The sequence below is a fragment of the Chelonia mydas genome, chromosome 8, assembly GCF_015237465.2.
Source record: "Chelonia mydas isolate rCheMyd1 chromosome 8, rCheMyd1.pri.v2, whole genome shotgun sequence".
NCBI lineage: Eukaryota > Metazoa > Chordata > Testudines > Cheloniidae > Chelonia > Chelonia mydas.
The window spans coordinates 55,294,592-55,316,211 of record NC_057854.1 but is presented as its reverse complement, the minus strand read 5'-3'; the positions used below and the strand labels follow the sequence as shown (position 1 = coordinate 55,316,211).

The window sequence follows — 21,620 nt, the reverse complement described above, 5'->3', positions numbered from 1 at the left end:
AGGTCCAGCTCCAGTGAAAGCTCTGTCTCTTGCAGTTACAAGCCTCCCTTCCTGGTGACAGTGTGATTGTTCCAGTGGCACATAGCTGTACTGGGAGGTCATGGACATAAAGGGAGAAGTGATCTCTCAGGTAGCCAGGACAATCCTATGGAGGACTTTGAATAGCAGAACAGTGAGACCTTGAACTGAACTCCGGAAGGGGGGGGGCAGGGTGGATAAAAATCAATGATTTTTTAAAAATTGATTTTTATTTAAATCAGATTTTTTTTTATAAAATGTTTTTTCCTCAAAAAGCATTTTATCTAAAGACAGTTTTAATTAAGATACATTATAGCTCAAAAATATCTCATCATGGAATAGCGATTATAAATTCTAATTCTATAGTATAGACAATATATTCATGTAACATTTAAGAAAAGTTTTGTAAATGAGTTCCAATAGTTCATGGATTATGGACACAACCTTATGGGGTTCCACAGGCTTCTGTATAGATTATTTAGGTTAATTTTTCTATCTACCCAATGGGACTCAGTGCTCAGTCTAGAAGATACCATCGGAATGCTTAGTTTTGCAGTTCTCAAACTGTGGATTTGTCGCCACAGGTAACATGCTTGTTAACAGCAAAAATGTGTTTAAAATAAAATAAATAAATAATATATAGAGGTGAGGAATAACAGACCTCAACTCTATTGTCCTTCTGCAAATTTGTGTACACAGAGTCAATCCCTTATCTCTCTCTAAAAGTGCAAAGTTTCAAAAAGTTCAATGAACAGAAGATTAGTGGGGATAGAATAGATCTGGACAAGGAGAAGAAATCTGGAGATAAATGTGAGACGCAAGGGAGATATGCTTTTTTGTTAAAATATTATGTTTGCTGTTGAAGAAAAAAATCCAGAATACTTAACGTTGTTGTTTTAGTTAAATAAAACAATTTTAATGTCTGTCTGGTGATGTTCTCCTCCTAAGACAGCATGGCAAGAAAATCCTCCAAATATTAATGATTAACCTGTTGAATTGGAGATAGTTCACCTCCCAGTGACTTTATAAATATCTGCTTCAATTACCTTTCGTAAATGAAATAACCAAACAATCATTAATTTTCTGATATAGCTGTAAAACTAATCTGAAAAGTTTTCAAAATATATCACTGTTTAAAAATTTATAGTGTATACCTTCTAAAAATGAAACATACATCTATCTCTGAGTTGTGAAAAATATGTATTACGATTATAACAACCAACAAGAATGCACTTTTATGTAGAAAACTATGATTAAATCAAGTCTTCCTGACCAGTGATGTAAATCAAATCCACCCTGCTCAGGGGTTTGGATTTTTCACAACTCCCCTGAGCCACATAGCTCTACCAACCTAATTTCCTAATGCAGAACAGGCCTAAGGCTTGAGAGTAACTTCACACTTCTACACTGCAGCCCCCGCTGGTCTCAGCTTCCTAGTTTTATACCACTGTGACTGTTTGGGGTGTCACCTGGTGTGCTGGGACGCCACTGAGTCAGACTACTTTGCCAGCCTGGGTCCCCTTTACCACTGTAAGGTCTGTAGTGTACACAGAGCCTTAGTAACTATAAAGGTTGTAATCTCAAAGAACTGTTTACATATATGCTCCCAAAGTAGGAATACTTTATCATCTTCTAATGTAAAGAGTGCATCTGTTCTTTAAATGTAATTCTAGTTATAAAGCCCTCCAAAATGTCCCTTCTGACTTTCATGGGAAAAGCAAGCAGTAAAGCAGACAGCCAAAACACTGGGAAAAATAAGTCTCAAAAAACCCTTTTTGATTTTCATGTGTCAGAAATTCATCCTGGCAATGCGTGTGTATCCTAGAGGATAGCTCAGTATATCCCAATTAATTTTAATTGTTGTTGTTAAGTGCCCTCTTCAACAAAAATGACTCCTCTGCTTTGTTTCAGAGTAGCAGCCGTGTTAGTCTGTATCCGCAAAAAGAAAAGGAGTACTTGTGGCACCTTAGAGACTAACAAATTTATTTGAGCATAAGCTTTCATGAGCTACAGCTCACTTCATCGGATGCATGCAGTGCAAAATACAGTGGGGAGATTTATATACACAGAGAACATGAAACAATGGGTGTTACCATACACACTGTAACAAGAGTGATCAGGTAAGGTGAGCTATTACCAGCAGGAGAGCGGGGCGGGGGAACCTTTTGTAGTGATAATCAAGGTAGGCCATTTCCAGCAGTTGACAAGAAGATGTGAGGAACAGTTGAGAGGGGGAAACAAACATGAGGAAATAGTTTTACTCTGCTTTGAGTGTTACATGTGGAGACAAAGACTAGACAATGGTTACTTCCTATAGTCCTCTTCCATTAAGGAAAACCTCTTGCTAGTCACACTTAAAATCTCTCAGAGTATTGTTACACACCAGTGAAGTGTTCTATTTTGCTAATGTTTATTTTTCATATAAATAGTCAAACTATTTTGTTAATCTATATACATAGTGTTCCCAGTACAGTAGGAAACAGAAAACACAAAGGGCTGCCTTCTTAAAAGGTAGATCATATTACAAAAAAAATGATTGAGGAGAGCAGCTTTACATATCAAACTTTTCCAAATGAAAAATTCCTTTAGACATTTTTTTTTTTTCCAAATTGCAATTAAAAATGCTTTTCGTAACGTCCTGAAATTCCCTGGGAAACTACTGTTTGATTCAGTCTAGTTTGGATAAGCACCCAGACACTCCAATTAAATATCTGAATTTATCTGAACTAGCCACATTTCTGAGTCCTAAATTTAGCCTTGGTGTAACTCCACTGACTTCAAATAGAGTTGCACCCACTTATAGTAGGGCTGAATTTGGCCCTTAGTGTGCAAAATCTGACTGGAAACATCATTAGAAAAGACTCTTCTAATTAAAACAGTGATAATTTTTCTATTGGGCTCTACATTAAGCACAATCAGGGGCTCCTTCTATAACTATTAGCAGCTGAAAGCCTGTGCTGTCACACTGCCATATTCATAAAGTCAGGTGTGTAAAAAAGCCAAAAATGGTTGAGATCTTAAAAACTGGATAGTAACAAACATGGGGTTGGTTCTGCTTTGAGTTGGGATTCTTCCTCCTTTGAGGAGGGGGTTGGACTAGATGACCTCCTGAGGTCTCTTCCAACCCTAATTTTCTATGATTCTATGAATCCCAGTGATGATTGAACCTGGTGATAGTCTAAACAAAAGGAGCTCGTGCTTTTTAGTTATTTCCATTGCTTCACACTGACTCAACAAACATTGTAGGCTTCAGAGTGATGTTTGGCGTTATTGTGTGTGGTGACTGTGTTATATGAGGGATTGCGTTGATTTGTGTGTAGGTTGTGTTGTGCTGGGAAAGTTGTGTAGATTTGTGCGGGTGGTGAATGAGGGGTGTGTGCTACTGTGAGGGGCTATTTGTGCTTGGGGTTATTGTGTATGCTGGTTGTGGTTATGGGTGGATGGTTGTGTTGATTTGTGTTTGGGGGGTTGTGCTGGGAGATTTGTGTTGATCTGTGCAGGTGGCAGTTAGGCCAAGTAATCCACCATTTGTTCAGTATTACTCACGCAACCAATGAAACTGTTGCATGCAAATTAGCTGAAGAGTAAGAGCAGTGATTGAGTTACCTTTGATATCATAATGCTCTAGGATCCTTGACATGGCACAAATACTGTAGTTGTACTCTGCATGGTTGTAATTCATAAAGTCAAAATGGTCTGAGAAACTAAAAACTGGATAGTAAGACTATGAAACCCAGCAATGATTCAACCTAATGATATTCTGAACAAAAAGAGCTCTCCACCACCCTTGGAAGCTATTTCCATCACTTCACACTGACTCAACAGACATTTTATGCTTCCGACAAGGGCGACAGATTCTTTCTAAAAGTGGGGGGGCACACGAGGATCCACACCGGCTCTGGCCCTACCCCTCCCCTCCTTTTCCCACCTGAGGCCCTGCCCCCCGGCCAAGCCGGAAGCCAGAGTTGGGCTGGAGAGCCCTAGATGGTGGGGCCCCAAGAGCAGACCCTTGCCATTGTCCCTGCCCCTTATGTCCCTCGCCCAGGGCAAGTGGAGGGTCCACAGCATTCTGGGCTGCTCTTACCTGGGCCGGGGCCTCGGGGGGAAGAGGAGGGGCAGAGGTCTGGGCCTGTGGCGAAAAGTGGACGGGCCAGGCCCATCCACTTTCAAAAGTGGGAGAGCCATCGCCCCTTGGCCCCTGCTGTTCCAGCACCCCTAGATATTCCTGGAACCTAATAATATCTATTATTTCCGTATCAATTTTATTTTCTCTAAGGGCTGGTCAACACACAGTGTTTGTACCATAATACCTATAATCAGTAAGGGGTGTGATATTTTTACTGAGATAGATATAAAGGAACAACTATTAGTGTCAAACAGTTATATCACTATTAAGGTGGCTTATACTGGTATAGCTTATTCACCTCCCTATACCAGAATAGGCTATATTTCCTTGGAGGGCAGGTGCTTCATAATTAGAAGTCCTTCTTGCAAACTCCAGAACAAAAACTGCCCTCAAAATCTTTTGATTTGCGCTCAGGGATGAAATCCTGGCCCTACTGAAATCACTGGTAGTTTGTTTGTCATTGACTTCAGTGGGACCAGGATTTCATCCCTGGTTTCCGACTGCTATAGCAGCAAGACCCCACCATTTCAGAAAGTAGGTAAGAGAAGCTGGGAAATTTCCTTTTCGAAATATGCAAAGTCAAGGGCTTTTCCCCCAAGGTTTGTTGATTTAAGCAAATTATACCCTTTTTTACATACTCAGCTCATCCTTATAGGATGCACATTCCCTTCCATACAACTGAAAAGGAATCTATATGGAGAATTTCATCTTTTGAAATATTCTTTTGAACAAATCACTGATTTAGCAGAACTTCAATGAGAATGCCACAAAATACAGGTCCCTCTTTTAAATTTCATGTAGATTTGAGAAACACGCTGCATACATGAAGAAAGAATAGGGTTACTGTATAATTAGGGAAGAAGAGAGCTAAGTGGGGTTTTTTTTTTTCATATCCTGCCATCATCCAGTGCACAATTTCTCATTTAAGTCAATGGGTGCATTGCATTAAAAATAAAAATGATGATGGTAGTTGTGACAGGGTCAGGCCAGATGGCTACAGGAGAGTGATCCTATTGGGATCCAGGAAGTGGGCGGGCGAAGCCCGTCCACTGCTAAAGGATCCTCCCCCCAGCCTAAGAGGGGGATCCACAGGACCTGGACACCAAATAAATCCGGGGGACAACTAATGAAATAACAGGGACAGGAGTGTGGTCAAAGGGTCAAACGAAGGGAACCGGATGGGGACACCGAGCAAAGAACCCCGGACATCGCCCACTGCTCCTCAAAGGCGTCAAGGGAGTCAGTGGACGCCGCCCAGAGGAACTCTGCCCGGATACGTGAACGAACCGAGGATCAGAAATAGGCCACACAATCACAAGAGACTCCATCGGCCAACCTCCTCACTCTGGTTTTATAGATGGCCATTTTAGCTAGGGCCAGGAGGAGGTTGACCAAGAGATCCCGTGACTTTGTGGAGCCATGGATAGGGAGTGCGTAAATAAGAAGGTGAGAGGAAAAGTGCAACCAAAAACGTAATAAAATATTGGTGAGGAGCCGGAATAGGGGCTGCAGCCTGGCACACTCCAGATATATGTGTGCCAGGGTTTCCCTCATGCTGCAAAAGGGGCAGGTGTCTGGGATAGAGGTGAACCGCGCCAAGAACATGCCCGTGCTCACGGCTCTGTGAAGGAGCCGCCAACTGATATCCCCAGCGGGCCTTGGGACCAAGGTGGAATATAGGCTGGCCCACCGGGGCTCCTCACCCTCCAAAGGTGGCAGGAGGTCCCGCCATTTTGTATCGGGGCGGGACACGAGAGTGAGGGCATGAAGGGTGTGGAGCACGAGCGTGTATAGATGTTTCCTTGGCGCGGTTTGGAAGCAGACCGGCTGCATCTCGTGCAGCCGGCTCACTGTGAAGGGGTGAGGGGGTCGGTTGGGTCCACGGGGCAGGGGCCCAATTAAAAGGTCCAGCGGGCCTGGGGTAGAGGGTGGGTGGGGCGCACCCTCGTGCAGGACCTGGTCGAGGTAAACCCGAGCAGTGGGCAGCAAAGCGGCCTTCATCTCCTGAAGTACGCGCTGGGTAGTACGAGGTCTGGAGAGCCCCATGAGCTGAGCAAGCGCCAGGGGATCCAGCCAGTCTCCCCGGTTGCAGTCCAGGAGGTCTCCAACTCTTGTGACTTCTGCCAGGACGAACTCTGGCGCACCGAGGGGGACTCCGCCACTTGCACGCGGAGCTGGGGGTTGTGCAGCAGGGGCTCCGCAAGGAGATCTCCCCCCTCGGTGGCCGCCATGGACCTGGTCGTTGAAAACAGTTTCCAGGTCCGGAGGAGGTCCTGGTAGAAGACCGGCAGCCCGGAGAGGTCTCGCAAAAGACCTCTCGGATGGAGATAAAGGAGCTGCTGGTCATATTGGAGCCCTCGGAAGCGGCGCAGGAAGGCGCGCGCCAGTAGGTGTGCGCCAGTATGCTCCACGCCGGACTACCTGCACCATAAAGGAGCCTCTGCAGGGCCTGGAGGCGGAAGTCATGGACCTGAGTGTGCAGACATTTCAGGCTCTGCCCTCCCTCCTCCAGGGGTAGATGGAGAACCCCAGCAGGGACCCAGTGCAGTCCTGACCAAAAGAACTCCAGAATTGATGTCCGGAGGTTGGCCAGCTGGGACCAGGGTGTTGAGCCGGTACCAGAGCATGGACAGGACAAGTTGATTAAGCATCAGCGCTCTCCCTCGAAGGGAGAGGCACCGGAGTAGTCCTGTCCATTTCCGGAGCTGCTCTATCACCCCGCCCTCTAAATTGTGCCAGTTCTCCGGCAGAGAGGGATGCGTGGCAGAAAGGTAAACGCCAAGATAGAGCAGCGGACCCGCGCTCCACCGGATGGCCTGAAGCGTGGTTGGGAGGCAGCTCGCCTGCCACCAGTCCCCTACCACCAAGCCAAAGCTCTTGACCCAGTTGACCCTGGCGGAGGAGGCTGCCGAACAGATGGCCTGGCAAGCTTCCACCCACACCAAGTCGCTCGGGTCGAGGAGCACGTCATCAGCGTACGCCAACAGGACCAGCCACAGCTCCGGCTCCCGCAGCACCAACCCTGTCAACCTTCTGCAGAGGAGACAGAGGAAGGGCTCAATCACCAGAGCATACAGCTGGCCCGAGAGGGGGCACCTCTGCCATACTCCTCGCCCGAAGCTGACTGGTTCGGTCAGGGTCCAGTTGAGCCTGAGCAGACACTCTGCGGAGGCATACAGCGCCCAGAAAAAACCCACAAACTGGGGTCCGAAGCCAAACGCTTGCAGAGTGCTCAGGAAATACCCGTGATCCACCCTGTCGAACGCCTTCTCCTGATCCAAGGACATGAGAGCGAACGACAGACTATCCCTACACCCGAGTTCCAAAAGGTCCTGGACCAGATATAGGTTGTCAAAGATGCTGAGGCCCAGGATGGTGTAGGTCTGGTCTGGGTGGACCACGTCCGCCAGCATGGACCCTAGCCGCAGCGAGATTGCTTTTGCCATGACTTTGTAGTCCGTACTGAGGAGCGAGACAGGACGCCAATTTCGTAAATCGCGGCGGTCCCCCTTCTGCAGCAATAAGGCGAGCACGGCTCACCTGCATGAAAGACGGAGGACCCCGGTCCGAAAAGACTCGGCCCAGAAGGTGACTAGGTCTGGGCCGAGGACATCCCAGAACACGCAGTAGAACTCCACGGTCAGCCCGTCCATGCCCGGAGATTTATTGGTGGGCATGCGACGGAGGGCTTCCGAGAACTCGGCCAGAGTGAGAGGCAGCTCTAGCCGGTCTCGGTCGCCCACACTGACCGTAGGGAGCTCCTCCCAGAGCACTCTGCAAGCGTTAGGATTGGTCGGATCCAGGGAGAAAAGGCTTGCGTAGAAGGCTCTCGCCCTCCCGCACATCTCCACCGGATCTGTGAGGGGGGTGCCGTCTTCTGCCAGAAGGTAGGTGATGTGTTTCTTGGCCCCCCTCCTTTTCTCCAGGGTGTAGAAGAAGCGGGAGCCGCAATCCATCTCCCGAAGGAGGCGGATGCGGGATCGAACAAAGGCATCCCAGGCCCAATAGTCCTCAAGGGCCCGGAGCTCCTCCTGCTTCTCCCGGCACGCTCCGCAGAGGGGCGGATCCTCGGGGCTGGCGGCCAGACGCCTCTCCAGCTCTAAGACCTCCCATTCCAACTGCTCTGTCGCTGCATCCCTCCGTCGGCTGGCACCCCAGGTGTAGTCACAGCAGAAGAGCCGGGCGTGCACCTTCCCCAGGTCCCACCACCGCCACGCCGAGGAAAAGACAAGCCGCTGCCATTCGCAGGCTAGCCAGAACTCCTGGAAGGACACCACGAAGCCCACATCCTCCAACAAGCTGTTGTTGAAATGCCAATAGGCCGGCCCCGGCCTCTCCGCACAGAGGGAGGCCGTCACGGTGGCTAAATGATGGTCAGAAAATGGGGCCGGCCAGATGCTGGAGGAGTGGGCTCGTGAAAGATGGAAGCGTGATAAATAAATGTGGTCCAACCGGGAGTGGCGCGACGATGGGCCTCCACCCGGACAAAGGTGAACGTGGAAATGTCATCCGGGTGGTGGTCGCGCCAGACATCCACCAGGGAGTGCTGTTCGACTATCTCCCGGAGGATGTCCACAGTGGCCAGGCACTGCTCGGTCCCCGAGCGGTCCCACTCCTCGAGGGTGGTGTTAAAGTCCCCTCTCAGGACCAGGCACTCATGAGGATCCAAGGTGCCGAGGAAGGCAGATGCCTGCTGATAGAATTGCAGCCGCTCTGGGTTAACGAGGTTGACCACGAGCCCCTCCATACTGACCCAGAGGTGCAGCAGGCGGCCCGGCACAGCCTCGGCGACCCCCAGCACCTCAGGCCGTAGGTCGGGGAAGAACAGGGTCACCACTCCAGCCGTACGAACTGTGAGATGGCTAAAGTAGATCCTGTCCCCCCAATCCAGCCACCAGCTGTCTTCAGCGGCCACAGAGTACCCCCCCCCAAAGGAAGGAGAGCACCTAGGACCTGCGGAGACCCATCCTACAGCCCCGGGTGTTCAATATTGCGATGGTGAGAGGTGCCATGAGGAGGGCTTGGGGGGGATCCTCATCGGCAGGGACGCTCGCGGCTCCCGACGGGCCGCGCAACAGTCCATGACCTACCCGGTAGGTGAGTAAGGAGTCACGGAAGAGGCGGACCCGCTGGTAGGCCGCAGCAGCCTGCTTCCCGGTCCTTTTACCCTCCCCCATGAGGGCCCTCGCGGCTCGGAGTATTTGATGAAAGTCCCCCCATCGCTAGAGCGCAAGCTGTACCTTGTTGCAGGAGCCACGGACAGCTTCTAAAAACTCCTGCAACTCCTCTCGCAGCGCATACGGGGGTGGGGTTACGGTCTCCTGGTTATTCCCCAACGGGGCCCTTGGTACAGCCCCGAGGCCCACCGAGACGGGCAGGCAGGGTGCAGACCCCCAACGGGGAGCCTGATGGACTGGCGCCACTTGGCCCGCCTTGAACCCTGGGGCAATAGGGGGCAGAGGAGGGAGGATAGCAGCCCCTAGTGGGTCGGGACAGGTGAACACAAAGGCCGCTCCCTGGGGGTCATCTACTGGAAATGGGAAGGAGACAGCCCCAGGGGCGGCAATAACATCGCGGGAGGTGGACGGGATAGGGACAGGGGCAGGGGCAGAGGCGAGATTCTGGGCTTCAGAAGCCAAGCAGCTGGATGGTGGCACCTCCCAATCAGGCTCAAGGGTTGAGGGGATGGGGAGGGGGCTCTCAGCGACGCCGGGCGCAGGCTCTATGGTGGGTTTAGCAGCCATGGCATCAGGAGGTGGACTATCTTCTGTAGGGCCCCGGCCCGGGAAGGAGATCAATAGCTCCACACCAATGAGGGGTGCCCCTGGTGGCTCGGGTCCCGGCTGCGTGGCACTGGCCGTTGCCTGAACAGGCTCGGTGGCTGTCAGTGGGGTGCCTTCTGCGGCCGGGTTGATGGAGGAGTCCAGGGGCTCCTTGAACGTGGGAGCGGAAGCAAAGGTTAAGGGGAGGGAGCATGGGAAAAGGGGGGCTGGAGTGAGGTCGCCCGGATCAAGGCCCGCTGGCATAGGGTCGTCCTCCCCCTGGGTGATTGGGGTCAGACCCAGGGCCTCGATCTCCTTGTATATGGATGGGAGATTGCTTTCTGCCACCCCGGGGTTCTCCCCGCCGGCACCTGATGCGACGGTCGCCTCGGGTCTCACAGAGGCTCCAGATGGTACCAGGGCAGGAGGGGCTCCCTTGGGGGCCTCGGAGGGGAGGAAATCCCGTGGAGGGGAGATACTGCCTTCCGGTGCTGCGACGTCTTCCCCAGCCGGCACCGGTGGATGAAATACACACGTGGGCAAAGCGGAAGGCTTGGCATTGGTACCCCCTTCCTGGTCTTCCGGGGGGCCTCCGCATTCGATGGGAGAAGCGGAACTCGAGCCTTCTGCTTGCCCCGCTTCCCCTGGACTAGGGCCCAGCCCTCCATGGCATCATCCAGGGGCTGGCTAGCAGGGGTCATGTCAGGGGGCAGAGGCGATGGCTCAGGGACTTGGGGGGGTAACGGTGGGGCAGCATGAGGGAGGGAAGATTCCCCTTGGGGCAGGCCCTCTTCCATGCCCGGCGGTGTCCCTGCCGCACCCTCCTCCACAGGCCCCGCCAGATTGCAAGCAGCAGGAGCAGGGCTCTCCCGCTCATCTGGGCATAGTGGGGGAGGTGCCCCTTGGGCCCGAGCGGGAGCAGTGGTGGACTGGGAAGGAGGAGGGGTGGCTTCGGGCACCGGGAAGCCAGGGGCACCGGCTCCATCATCGCCAGTGCCCTGTCGGGGCTCAGGAGTCCCGGATGCCCCTCCTTGACGGGCCAAGGGGCAGTCCCTGCGGACGTGCCCCATCGCCCGGCAGAGGTAGCACCGGGCCTCCCCCGTGGAGTAGTGCACCCAGTAATAGGCCCCCCGGTAGGGGACCAGGAAGGACCCCTCGAGCGCCTCTCCATCACACGCCGCCGGCGGCAGTTGAAGCTGCATTTGCCGGCAGAATGAGAGGACGTGACCGACGGTGGGGTCTTTGCAGCCCAACGGGAGAGGGCTGACCATGGAGATGGGTTTCCCCAGGGTGGAGAGGGCGGGTAACAGGGCAGCATTGGGAAGAAAGAGAGGGACAGAGGTCAGGACCAGGCGGATACTCAGGTCCTCTAGCAGCTCCAGGGGGACGAACACCCCCCCCCTCTGCCAGGCCCTTCTCCACCGCCTCCTGGGTGGCAGCCTCCAATGCTAAGAAGAAGACGACCTTGCCATACATTTTGGAGACCGCCACAATGGCCGTGGGCCCCACCACCCTCACCAACGCCCGCACGTAGGTCTCCATGTGGGGTGAGGCAGGCACCAGGAGGCAAGAGATGCCATGCTTCCTGGTCATGGTGGGAAAGGGGCCCCGGCCGCTATAGATGGTAGCACAGGCAGTGGGCGGGAGCGATGACGTAGCGGCAGGCAGGGGGGCTGCCGCCACCTGGGCATATGCCCTGGGGGCCAGGGGAGGGACACCCGCAGAGCTGGTGGAGGGAACAGCGGGGAGGGACACCGCGGCCGGTGATAGGTCCGCGGCAGTGGGGGTAGCCCCTGCCATGGAGGGCCTGGTCTTTTTAGCGGGGCCCCTCCCCTTCTTCTTACCCTGGCCCTTCCCGCCGGCTGGGGGGGCTCCCCCAGAATCTGAGGCGAGGGACGTGGCAGCAGCGGAGGTCACCCTGGTGCCCGCTGCTGCCGGCACCCCAGCGGGGGCGATGGCAGGTGGTTTGGCAGTGGCAGCGGAGGTAGAGGCTTGGGGGGATGACGGAGGGGCAGGCGGGGGAGGGGTAGGTGGGGCTGCTGGAGGGACCCCACCCGTCTCGTCCCCCACCATCGTGAGCAGGGAGGGAAGGGGAGACACCAGAAGGAGGAGGGGAAGGGGAAGGGGAAGCAGGTCGACCACTCCTCCCCGCTAGGCTGCAGGCAGGGGAGGAGGGCACTAAAAGGGGTGGGCTGGACGGGGGGACAAAACAGGGGTTAGGGGTCAGTCGCCGACACAGGGTGGAATTCCGGCTCCTCTAGCTGCACTAGGGTTGGGGGGATACAACAACATTGGGGATGCAGTGAAGAGGGCTTAAACTGAAATGGGGAGTGGTACAAGCGCATGGGAGGGGGCATGAGCGCACAGAGCAAGGGGCTAAGCGGGCTGGAGTTAGGGCAGGGAAACCAAAGGGTTAGCTTCAGAGGCTGGGGGGGGCAAACAAACAAAGGCTGCAGAGGGAAACGGGCGGGGCAGGCAAACAAACTGAAGCTGGGGGGGGGGCTGGGGCAAAAGGCTGCAAGTGGCAAACGGGGCAGGTAGCAAAGGGCAAAGCTGTGGGGTGGGCAGTCCGGGGGCGGGGGCACGTGCACTTGCACAAAATCTGTTTAGGCTGGCTGCTGCTTCTGGCCCAAATGGTGGAATCAGGACGTGGCAAGCCAAGCAAGCAGCTGAGTCCAGAGGCAGGAGCTGAGGCAGATGGTAAACAGCCAGTGGGAGTGGTAGAGGGGGCAGCGGTAGTGGTAGTGGTGGGGGTTGGGGGACACACAGATGGATCGGGGGGCAGCTCCACGCCACACCCCCTGTGTCACTGCAAACACAGTCAAGACCCCCACCACAAGAGCACAGTTCGAAAGTTACTCAGTCTTAAGGCCCCCTCCACGGTGGTCTGCAAAGTCGCTTGGTGCTTCCCCACTGGTAGATGGTCCTCTCCTTCTCCTCCTCAGGGCTTCAGCAGCTCCAGGAAGTCCAGGTGGTGGTCCAGGCAGGCAGAAAGGACCCCTCTCAGGTGGTGTTGGTGGTGTCCACAGCAGCAATGGCTGGGGCTGGGGTCCCTCACTCCCCTCCTCTGGGGAGCGGGCTAGCAGGCTCCCCCTCCGAAGGGGCTGCAGTTGGAGCAGTAGCAGCACCCGAGGGTGGGGGGGTCAAGCAACCGGCCAGCAACCAGGTAGCAGAGAACGGTGGGTGGGGGGAGTGGTCTGGCCCAGCCAGGGGAGCAGCTGGAGCAGCAGTAGCAGCAGCAGGGACAGCCCAGGGCCTAGTACCAGCAGCCCTCTCCCTCCAGGCCAGAGGGCTACAGGAGAGTAATAGAAGGGTGATATATTAGCCCCAGGTTAAGTAGGTCCCTTTTCCCTGGGTACGGTAACAGGGAAGGTTCTAGAACAATCAGGAACCTTCTGGAGACAATTAAGACAGATAGGCTGATTGGCTGCAGGTGTTCTAATCAAGAAGCTGCTAGAATCAATTAAGGCAGGCTAATCAGGGCACCTGGGTTTAAAAAGGAGCTCACTTCAGTTTGTGGTGTGTGTGTAAGGAGCTGGGAGCAAGAGGTGCTAGGAGCTGAGAGTGAGAACGTGGACTGTTGGAGGACTGAGGAGGACAAGCATTATCAGACACCAGGAGGAAGGTCCTATGGTGAGGATAAAGAAGGTGTTGGGAGGAGACCATGGGGAAGTAGCGCAGGGAGTTGTAGCTATTGCACAGCTGTTCCAGGAGGCACTCTAGAGACAGCTGCATTCCACAGGGCCCTGGGCTGGAACCCGGAGTAGAGGGCGGGCCTGGGTTCCCCCCAAACCTCCCAACTCCTGGTCAGACACAGGAGGAGTTGACCTGGACTGTGGGTTCACGAAAACGGCCAAACTGAGGGCTGCTGTGAAGCTCCAAGGCAAGCAAATCCGCCAATAAGCACAAGACCCATCAAGGTAGAGGAGGAACTTTGTCACATAGTATATAGACAATAGTCATCTCACCCTTACTCTCAAGATTAGACCCACTGAAATCAGTGGGTATAAATAACAACAGTAAGGGCTTAAGGATTAGGCTTGTATTGGAAGCGCCCCTTCTAGCAACTCATTCAGTCTGTGCTTTTGTTTTGTGGACAGATTGATTTTGTTATCCACAAATGACCCCTCCTAGATGGATGTCAAGTTTAGCCTTGATGATGTCTAATGAAGACAAATTTCATTATCTCCCTTGGCAGCTCATTACACTGTCTAATGGTTCTGATAGTTATCAGCTCTTCCTTAAAATATTTAATATTTGGCACGAATTCTCTCCTTTTTGATTAATAAGAATAATTGTTCCATGTCCTTTCCATCTGCATTAATCTCTCCTGTTGCAATGTAAAGATGATCTGCTTCTCAAACTGCTTTTGTTTTTTCCAGTTTTCTCTTTCAACTCAATTTCCTGTCTCTTAAATGCTTTACTTGGAAACACACAAATGGCAAGCAGTTGGAAAATGCTTCACTGTTCTGGGAGAAACCCAGAAGTTTTAATCAAAATATCCTAAAAAAGTTTACATAGTTCCAATTACTTTTTAAATTTTAAATTTCTGGTCTTTCAAAGATTATAGGTCATTCAAATTGATGTATTTGGTGTACTTATATTAACTTATTTAAATGCCCACAGTTTGAATATGAAGTCATTAAAACAATATGCCATTGGCTAGAATTAAAAAATAAATAAATCATAACTTAAATAGAACTTTAGAGTAATTTTTAAACAAGTTGTTTGGAACTAAGACTTTGCTAAACATTTATTACAAGCTTCATCTGATCTGCAAATTATTTGCAAACATTTGCTTTTGGCTTCTTTTAATCTAGAAAACAGCACTGTTTTTCAAGTTATTTTTCTCTATGCCAGTTATGAAAAACAAACTTGAGGATGGCAGACATTTTTAAACTAGCAACTTTAAGACAAATGTCAAAACAGGGTTGTTGGGTTTTATTATTCAAAATATATTATTGTTTTCTCTGAATTTCTAGTTTAGAATTTTCTGCTACATTTTAAATTGTATTCATTATGTTACACAAATGAGCACCACCCATTTACAAGTAGCTTTTTATTAAAAGGATTCTTCCTAATGCCAGTTTTCTAAGCCAGATCTGCTCTTCAGCCACAGAAGATCTAGACGTAGTCTCCACTATAGAGTTAAGTCAATGTACGGCAGCTTACATCAACCTAACTCTGTGAGCATCTACACTAACATGCAGCTCCCACCAAAGTAATTTGCCCACTACACTGACTTAATAACAACTCCACCTCCATGAGATGCACAGCGCTCAAGTCAATGTTGTTAGGTCAACACAGTGTTGACACTGTGTTGCTTACATCGACGGTTGCTGCCTTTCAGAAATTATGCCATAATACCACACACTGGCAGTTAAATCAGTGTAAGTGCTTCCGGTGAGGACACTGACCATCAACACAAGGAGCATAGTGTGGACGTATAAAACCAATTCAATTACTGTGGTAGCTGTACGTCAATGACTTAATTTTGCAGTGTAGACCTGCCCCGGTCCCACACTACTAAGGCTTGGTCTACACTAGGAACTTACGTCGGTATAACAACATTGCTCAAGTGTGGAAAATCCACACCCCAGAGCAGTGTAGTTACACTGACCTAATCTCCAATGTCGACAGCACTGTGTTGATGGCAGAAGCCCTACCGCTCCTCAGGGAGGTGGAGTACCTATGCCGACAGAAGAAGCTCTCCCACCGGTGTAGGTAGCATCTTCACTAAGTGCTACAGCAACGCAGCTGTGCTGCTGCAGTGCTGTAAATGTAGACAAGCTGTCACTCAGGCAATACTCTAAGGAGGGAAGGATTGAACTTCCAAACACTGCCCCAATCTGGCACGGGAATTTTTCCATTGTTTTAAAGAGGAAATAGACCAGGTCTTATTTGACTAAGGGCTTGTCTACACTGGCACTTTACAACGCTGCAACTTTCTCACTCGGGGTGTGAAAAAACACCCACCTGAGAGCTGCAAGTTTCAGAGGTGTAAAGTGCCAGTGTAGACAGTGCACCAGTGTTGGGAGCCGTGCTCACAGCGGTGGTAGCTATTCCCCTCATGGAGCTGGGCTGGTGCCACAGCAGCACTTTAACGTTGCCAGTGAAGATGTGCCTTAACTGCAGCCAATCCAAATCCTTCACGTAGTGGCCCAATTCTGATCTCATTTACAGCACCTTTAAACCAATGTAATTCCACTGACTGCAAAGGAGTTACTCTTGATGATTTACATCAGTGTAAGATCCGAATCAGGCCCTAAGGTGATTCCCACTCTGAGCCATCTCACTCATGAGCACAGCTACTGACACAACTTAGGAGATTTGCACGATGACAGAGTGCTTCAAGAACTGTGTCAATCTGATAGAAAATTTACCTTTAATCAGCCTGTTTCAGGTGGTACTCTGGTAGATGATGTCACACAACCTTTGGATATGTATATTAACTGAATTAGATATTTTGTAGAGCTGGCTGAAATGTTTCAACACTGCAGACAAATTTTTCCCAAACATAGAAAATTGAAAAGTGTGTTTCAACCAGCTGAATTGGAATTAATTTGCAAATTGGATACAATTAACTTAGGCTTGAATAGAGACTGGGAGTGGTTGAGTCATTATACATAGTAAAACTATTTCCCCTTGTTTATTCCCCCCCCCCCCCCACTGTTCCTCAGACGTTCTTGTTAACTCCTGGAAATGGCCCACCTTGATTATCACTTCAAAAGGTTTTCTCTCCCTGCACCCCACTCTCCTGCTGGTAATAGCTCATCTTAAGTGATCACTCTCCTTACAATGTGTATGATAAACACCCATTTTTCATGGTCTGTGTGTATATAAATCTCCTCACTGTATTTTCCACTTTATGCATCCGATGAAGTGAGCTGTAGCTCACAAAAGCTTATGCTCAAATAAATTGTTTAGTCTCTAAGGTGCCACAACTACTCCTTTTCTTTTTGCGAATACAGATTAACACAGCTGCTACTCTGAAACCAGCTGATAGAATCAGTAAAAAAAAATAATTACAAAATAATTCTCAGAATTTTCCAGCTTGTTCTAGTATTTTATATTGTTGAACAAGATCAGTAAATTTAGTCACCCTGCTGTAGAACAAGTCACATGGGTGTCAATTATGCACGCAGGGCAGCTAGCGTAATAGGGCCTGACTAGGGCCTCTAGTAGAAACAACGAGTGAGAAAGAAGTCTAAGGAAATAAGGACCATAGCAAGTATCGTATACAGAACAGGTAAGTTACTCACCTGAACATAAAGTTCCCGGAGTTCATACTGAAATTTCTTGGAATCTGTGGTAATTGTTACTGGGCCAATTTCTGGAATGAAAAGAAAAAAATTCAAATTGTGTAATGAGATTGCAGTAAAATCCCAAAGACTATTAAATTACAATTCCCTTGAGAGTCAGTCATTTCAGTCATACAATCTGGTAGTTTTAAAAGCGTTTTTGTTTTTTGGTTGTTTTTTTTTTTTTTTTAAATAAAGAAAAGCAATAACATTGTATTTAATGATAAAAGAGCAGAATACTATTTCAAGGCACTGACCGGTATTGGGCATTATCTTTCTCATCCCCAGCATGCATGGGGAACATATGCACTACTAGACCACACCTTTTGACAGTGAAGCATGCTTTCCTTTCTGCAGCCCGCCAGCTCCAGGTAAAGCAAAATACTACAGCTTTCAATTACTAATTTTTGACACTAAACACTTTGCATATTAGCACTTGGGAAAGGATAGCCATTTAAATGACTATGTTAAAGGAGAATTGAGGGGTTATGTGCAACAGAGGGCAGCTGATTTACAGAGATGGTGGGTCTGATTTTAAGTCTACCAGTCTTGAATAATTAAAAACAACTCTGATAATTTTGTACAAATATTATTCTTAGTTCCATGTGTCTTAAACACATACATATACACTAACCTGTCTGTATGTGTCTATCTCTCTCACATACATGCACTGCTGTTTTCTTTTGCCCCATATTTGTATTATTCCTGGTGATTGGGAGGGGGGAAGTGGTTGCACCAGAAATTAATCTGAGTTTGTTTCAGATGTAGTTGTGTGGCTGAGCGTGAGGAAACTGAAGTCCTTTAGCCACAGAACAGATCAGCAAGCTTCTCCCACCAATGTTACACAAATGTGCCTCAAGGGCCAGGCCAGGCCTGAAGGACATCTCCCTTCTCGAAAGCAGAACATAGTTCAGCCTCCATGCCTGTTCACTCCCTGGTCTCTCAGAGCAAAACTGTCAGAAGCACAAACTAGAAATCAATTCCAATTCTGGGTTTTGTGGTGTAGGCATGTGTCCACTGACAACCAACCTGAGCATCATCAAATTCAACTCAACTGGCCATCAAACCACCAGGAAATAACTTTTAGTAATCACAGGGCTCTATTCATACTGGCAAGTTTAAATATCACATTAACACCCTGCCCCCAAGCCATCCATTCCCTCCTGATGTCTTCCAAATCATCATCCAGTTTGCTTATAGCAAAATGTTTTCGCAAGTGTCCACATTTATTTCCCATGCTTGCTACAAGTTAGAGCTTTTCTAAATGGGGATATATAACAGCTATTCCTGATTAACTATTCCCAATTAGTTGGATGCTCTTAATCTGGAATAAAAGCATCCACATATGAAGTTAATAGTTAATCCACTTTAAATCCACACCCTACTTTATTCCAGATTATCTTTCATGTGTGGACAAGCCTTAAGTGAGCATTTAATATCCATGTAATCTTGATATTTTTTCCTTTCAAACCATCCAGACAAAGCTTCACTTGATAGCACTTTCAGCAGCAACCGTGGCTGCAATCTAGTATGATCACACACAAGGGTTTATTTTGGGGCTGTGTTTGTGAACGCCTGGCACTGTGTAGTTTTCACTTGGTTTACAAAGGTCATCAGAGAGATCACACAAAATATTTCCTAGTGTTATGATCTTATAGATGCCTTAAGACTTTTATTATGGCTTTGATTTAAGCCATTTATCCATAAATGCTGTTTGTTAAACTATTTAACACGTTCATTAAAAAGCTGTTGGTTTTAAGAACACTGTTGTTCTTTGAGTAATTTTGTTTCCCCTTTTCCCACCCTAATCCTGCCTCACATTCACTCACCGACTCATTTCCTCTTCTTCCTTTCAGCTTCTTTAAAAGCATATGCCTGCAAGTTGTTTCCAAACTGCTTAGGTTGAGGTCTATCCACTGACAACCATTGTTCTTAATATAGGCAATGTGTGGTGTTATATATTATATATGCGCATGCATGCATACAGTAACCACCAGCTCATTTATTTCTTATCCACTCTATGAACTAGACTTTTAAATCCCAGAGCAGTAAGTGCTTTTGAAAATATTTTCTCTGCTTATCAAAAAGAGATCTAGAAACCCACCATTGGAGACATGGAGCCAGATCCTCAGCTGATTTAAATCACTATAGCCAATTTAAACCAAGTGAAGATCTTGCCCAGTTTTAAACAGGGACTGGACCCCTGTCTTTGAAAGTGAACACCAAAAAAAGACAAATATCTGTACAATTAGTTTTCATTTTGATTTTATTGTTGATTTTTTCCCTACCAGATAAGTGGAGCAGTTCCACTCCAATTACTTGCATCTCATACCTGGTGGACATACAAACATTGACAGGGTGGCTACATTCATAATTTTCCTCCGTAAGGTCATTTCCCATTATTGCATACTGGCAACTGGGACTGAAATTCCATAACAAGCTTGAGAGAGGAAAAAAATGGGATTCAAGCTTCTTCACAGAATAATTAATTTGGATTTTATCTCAAGATGGTGAAGTTGTCAATATACAGTAGCAATTAATTTTAATCACTCTTAGAAGTTTAGCACATGTGTATGCTGCCTGTGTCAGAGTCAATGAAATTGCCATGTTATTGCTAAACCAGAGAGTAATAAAACAAAAAACAAGTGCTAGATATAGTGAACACTGATAATGATGAAGAGGTACTCTCTCCATTTCAGAGGCACTAGGCATGACTCTCAGGCTTTGTCTACACTGGATTTTCGTCGGTGAAACTTGTGTCATTCAGGGGTGTAAAAAAAAAAAACACACACACACACCCCGAACGACAAATATTTTACCAACGAAAAGTGCCAGTGTGAACAGCACTTTGTTGGCGGGAGAGCTCTCCTGCTGACAAAGCTACTGCCACTTGTTGGGGGTGGAAGTTTTTTTTCTCGGCAGGAGAGCTCTACGCTGCCAACAAAAAGTGGCTACACTGTGTGCCTTTTAGTGGCACAACTGTGTCACTAAAAGGCATGTAGTGCTGACATGGCCTTAATACCCTGCCACAGTGCTGGAAGGAATGTAAGGGACATTCTTGGTAACAGTTACCATGCAACGCAATACAACTTTATCTTGTATATCAGATTTCATAAACACTATACAAAATACTTTATGGAATTAAATTACACAAGATATCACCATATGCACTTGGGGAAAAACTGCAGAGAGCACCCAGCCAGACACTGCAGCAGACAGGGACAGAAGCAGCCAAAGCAGAGATCTCTGGTCACGTACAACTATATAATATTCTTGGACTTTCACTGCCCTTCACTGATTGACTGTTTGCTCCAACCCTCTCCACCCCTGCCCTGTCCCCCTTGCCCTGCTTTTCTTTCCATTCAGCTGATCCCCAACAAGTAAATCCACCACCTCCATCCCCCCAAAAAGTAGAGCATAACATTTTCCCCCATCAAACTGTTCACTCAGCTTGAGTGTTCTATTCCTTCCTCACTCAGTATCTTTTCTATTGAGACAATCTTGTCACATTGTTTCCTTGTACTCTCCCATCTTTCTCTATCCATCTGCTTGTCTTAGACTGTAAGCTTTTTGGGGCATGGACCTTTTGTCCTGAGTGTATACAGCACCTAGCACTGTGGGGTTCTAGTCCATGACTGGGGTTTCTAGGCACTGTGAGAATACAAAAAATAAATTAGTAATCAAAATACCTTTTAGTGCCTGATTTTCAGAAATGTATATGCACAAATGTTGTATTTATGTGCCTAATTTCTATAGCGTAGTAGTAATTGCCCCCAAATAAGTGACTAACTAATACATCTAATTACCAGTTTATCTGCATGCTCAACTGCCACAGTAGTGCATGAAATCACAGTAAACACACACACACACAACTTCCAAACAAGTTGCATGCCTTCAGCTGAACAGCTGCTGCTTTAGGTTTAATTCATGTTAAAATGTCATGGAACCCGCAAACGAATCACTGGAGTACAGCAAAAGCTGTATTTGATTTCATTTTCTGGGTGTTAAATTGCTTCTGAGGTGAAGGGCAGCTAGAAAACTTTCTAATGTGAATGCATACATTCAGGTGCTTAAATATAGATTAAAGGGACTAACTTTAAGCACCTACACTGGCAAAGCTGGGATTTCATTCATTATGGAGGTTTCCTCCATTCTTCATTACTCTGACGATTTTCTCCCCCCCACACTCCACAATTGAGGCTATGTCTACAATACAAAGTTAAGTCGACGCAAGTTACGCCAGTGATCACAAACTGCTATAATTATATCGCTTGTGCGTATTCACACAACATTCCTTGTGTTGGTGGAGTGCATCCACAATTGGCACTCTAGCATCAGTGGAGAGAGCAGTGCACTGTGGGTAGCTATCCCATGGTGCAACTCGCCACCTTCTGCAGCTAGGAGTTGTGGGGA

General features: G+C 48.6%; 1 protein-coding gene across 6 annotated transcripts in view; it reads right to left on the bottom strand.

The window, feature by feature from the left end:
* The window catches only part of HMCN1 (hemicentin 1), a 327,504-nt gene that overhangs the window by 256,137 nt on the left and 49,747 nt on the right, over window positions 1–21,620 (bottom strand). For all 6 annotated transcript variants that reach the window (XM_043521104.1, XM_043521103.1, XM_043521105.1 and 3 more), the window contains exon 2: window positions 17,169–17,239. In XM_043521104.1, coding sequence (XP_043377039.1) covers window positions 17,169–17,239 — 71 coding nt within the window. The remainder of the gene's footprint in view (window positions 1–17,168; window positions 17,240–21,620) is intronic.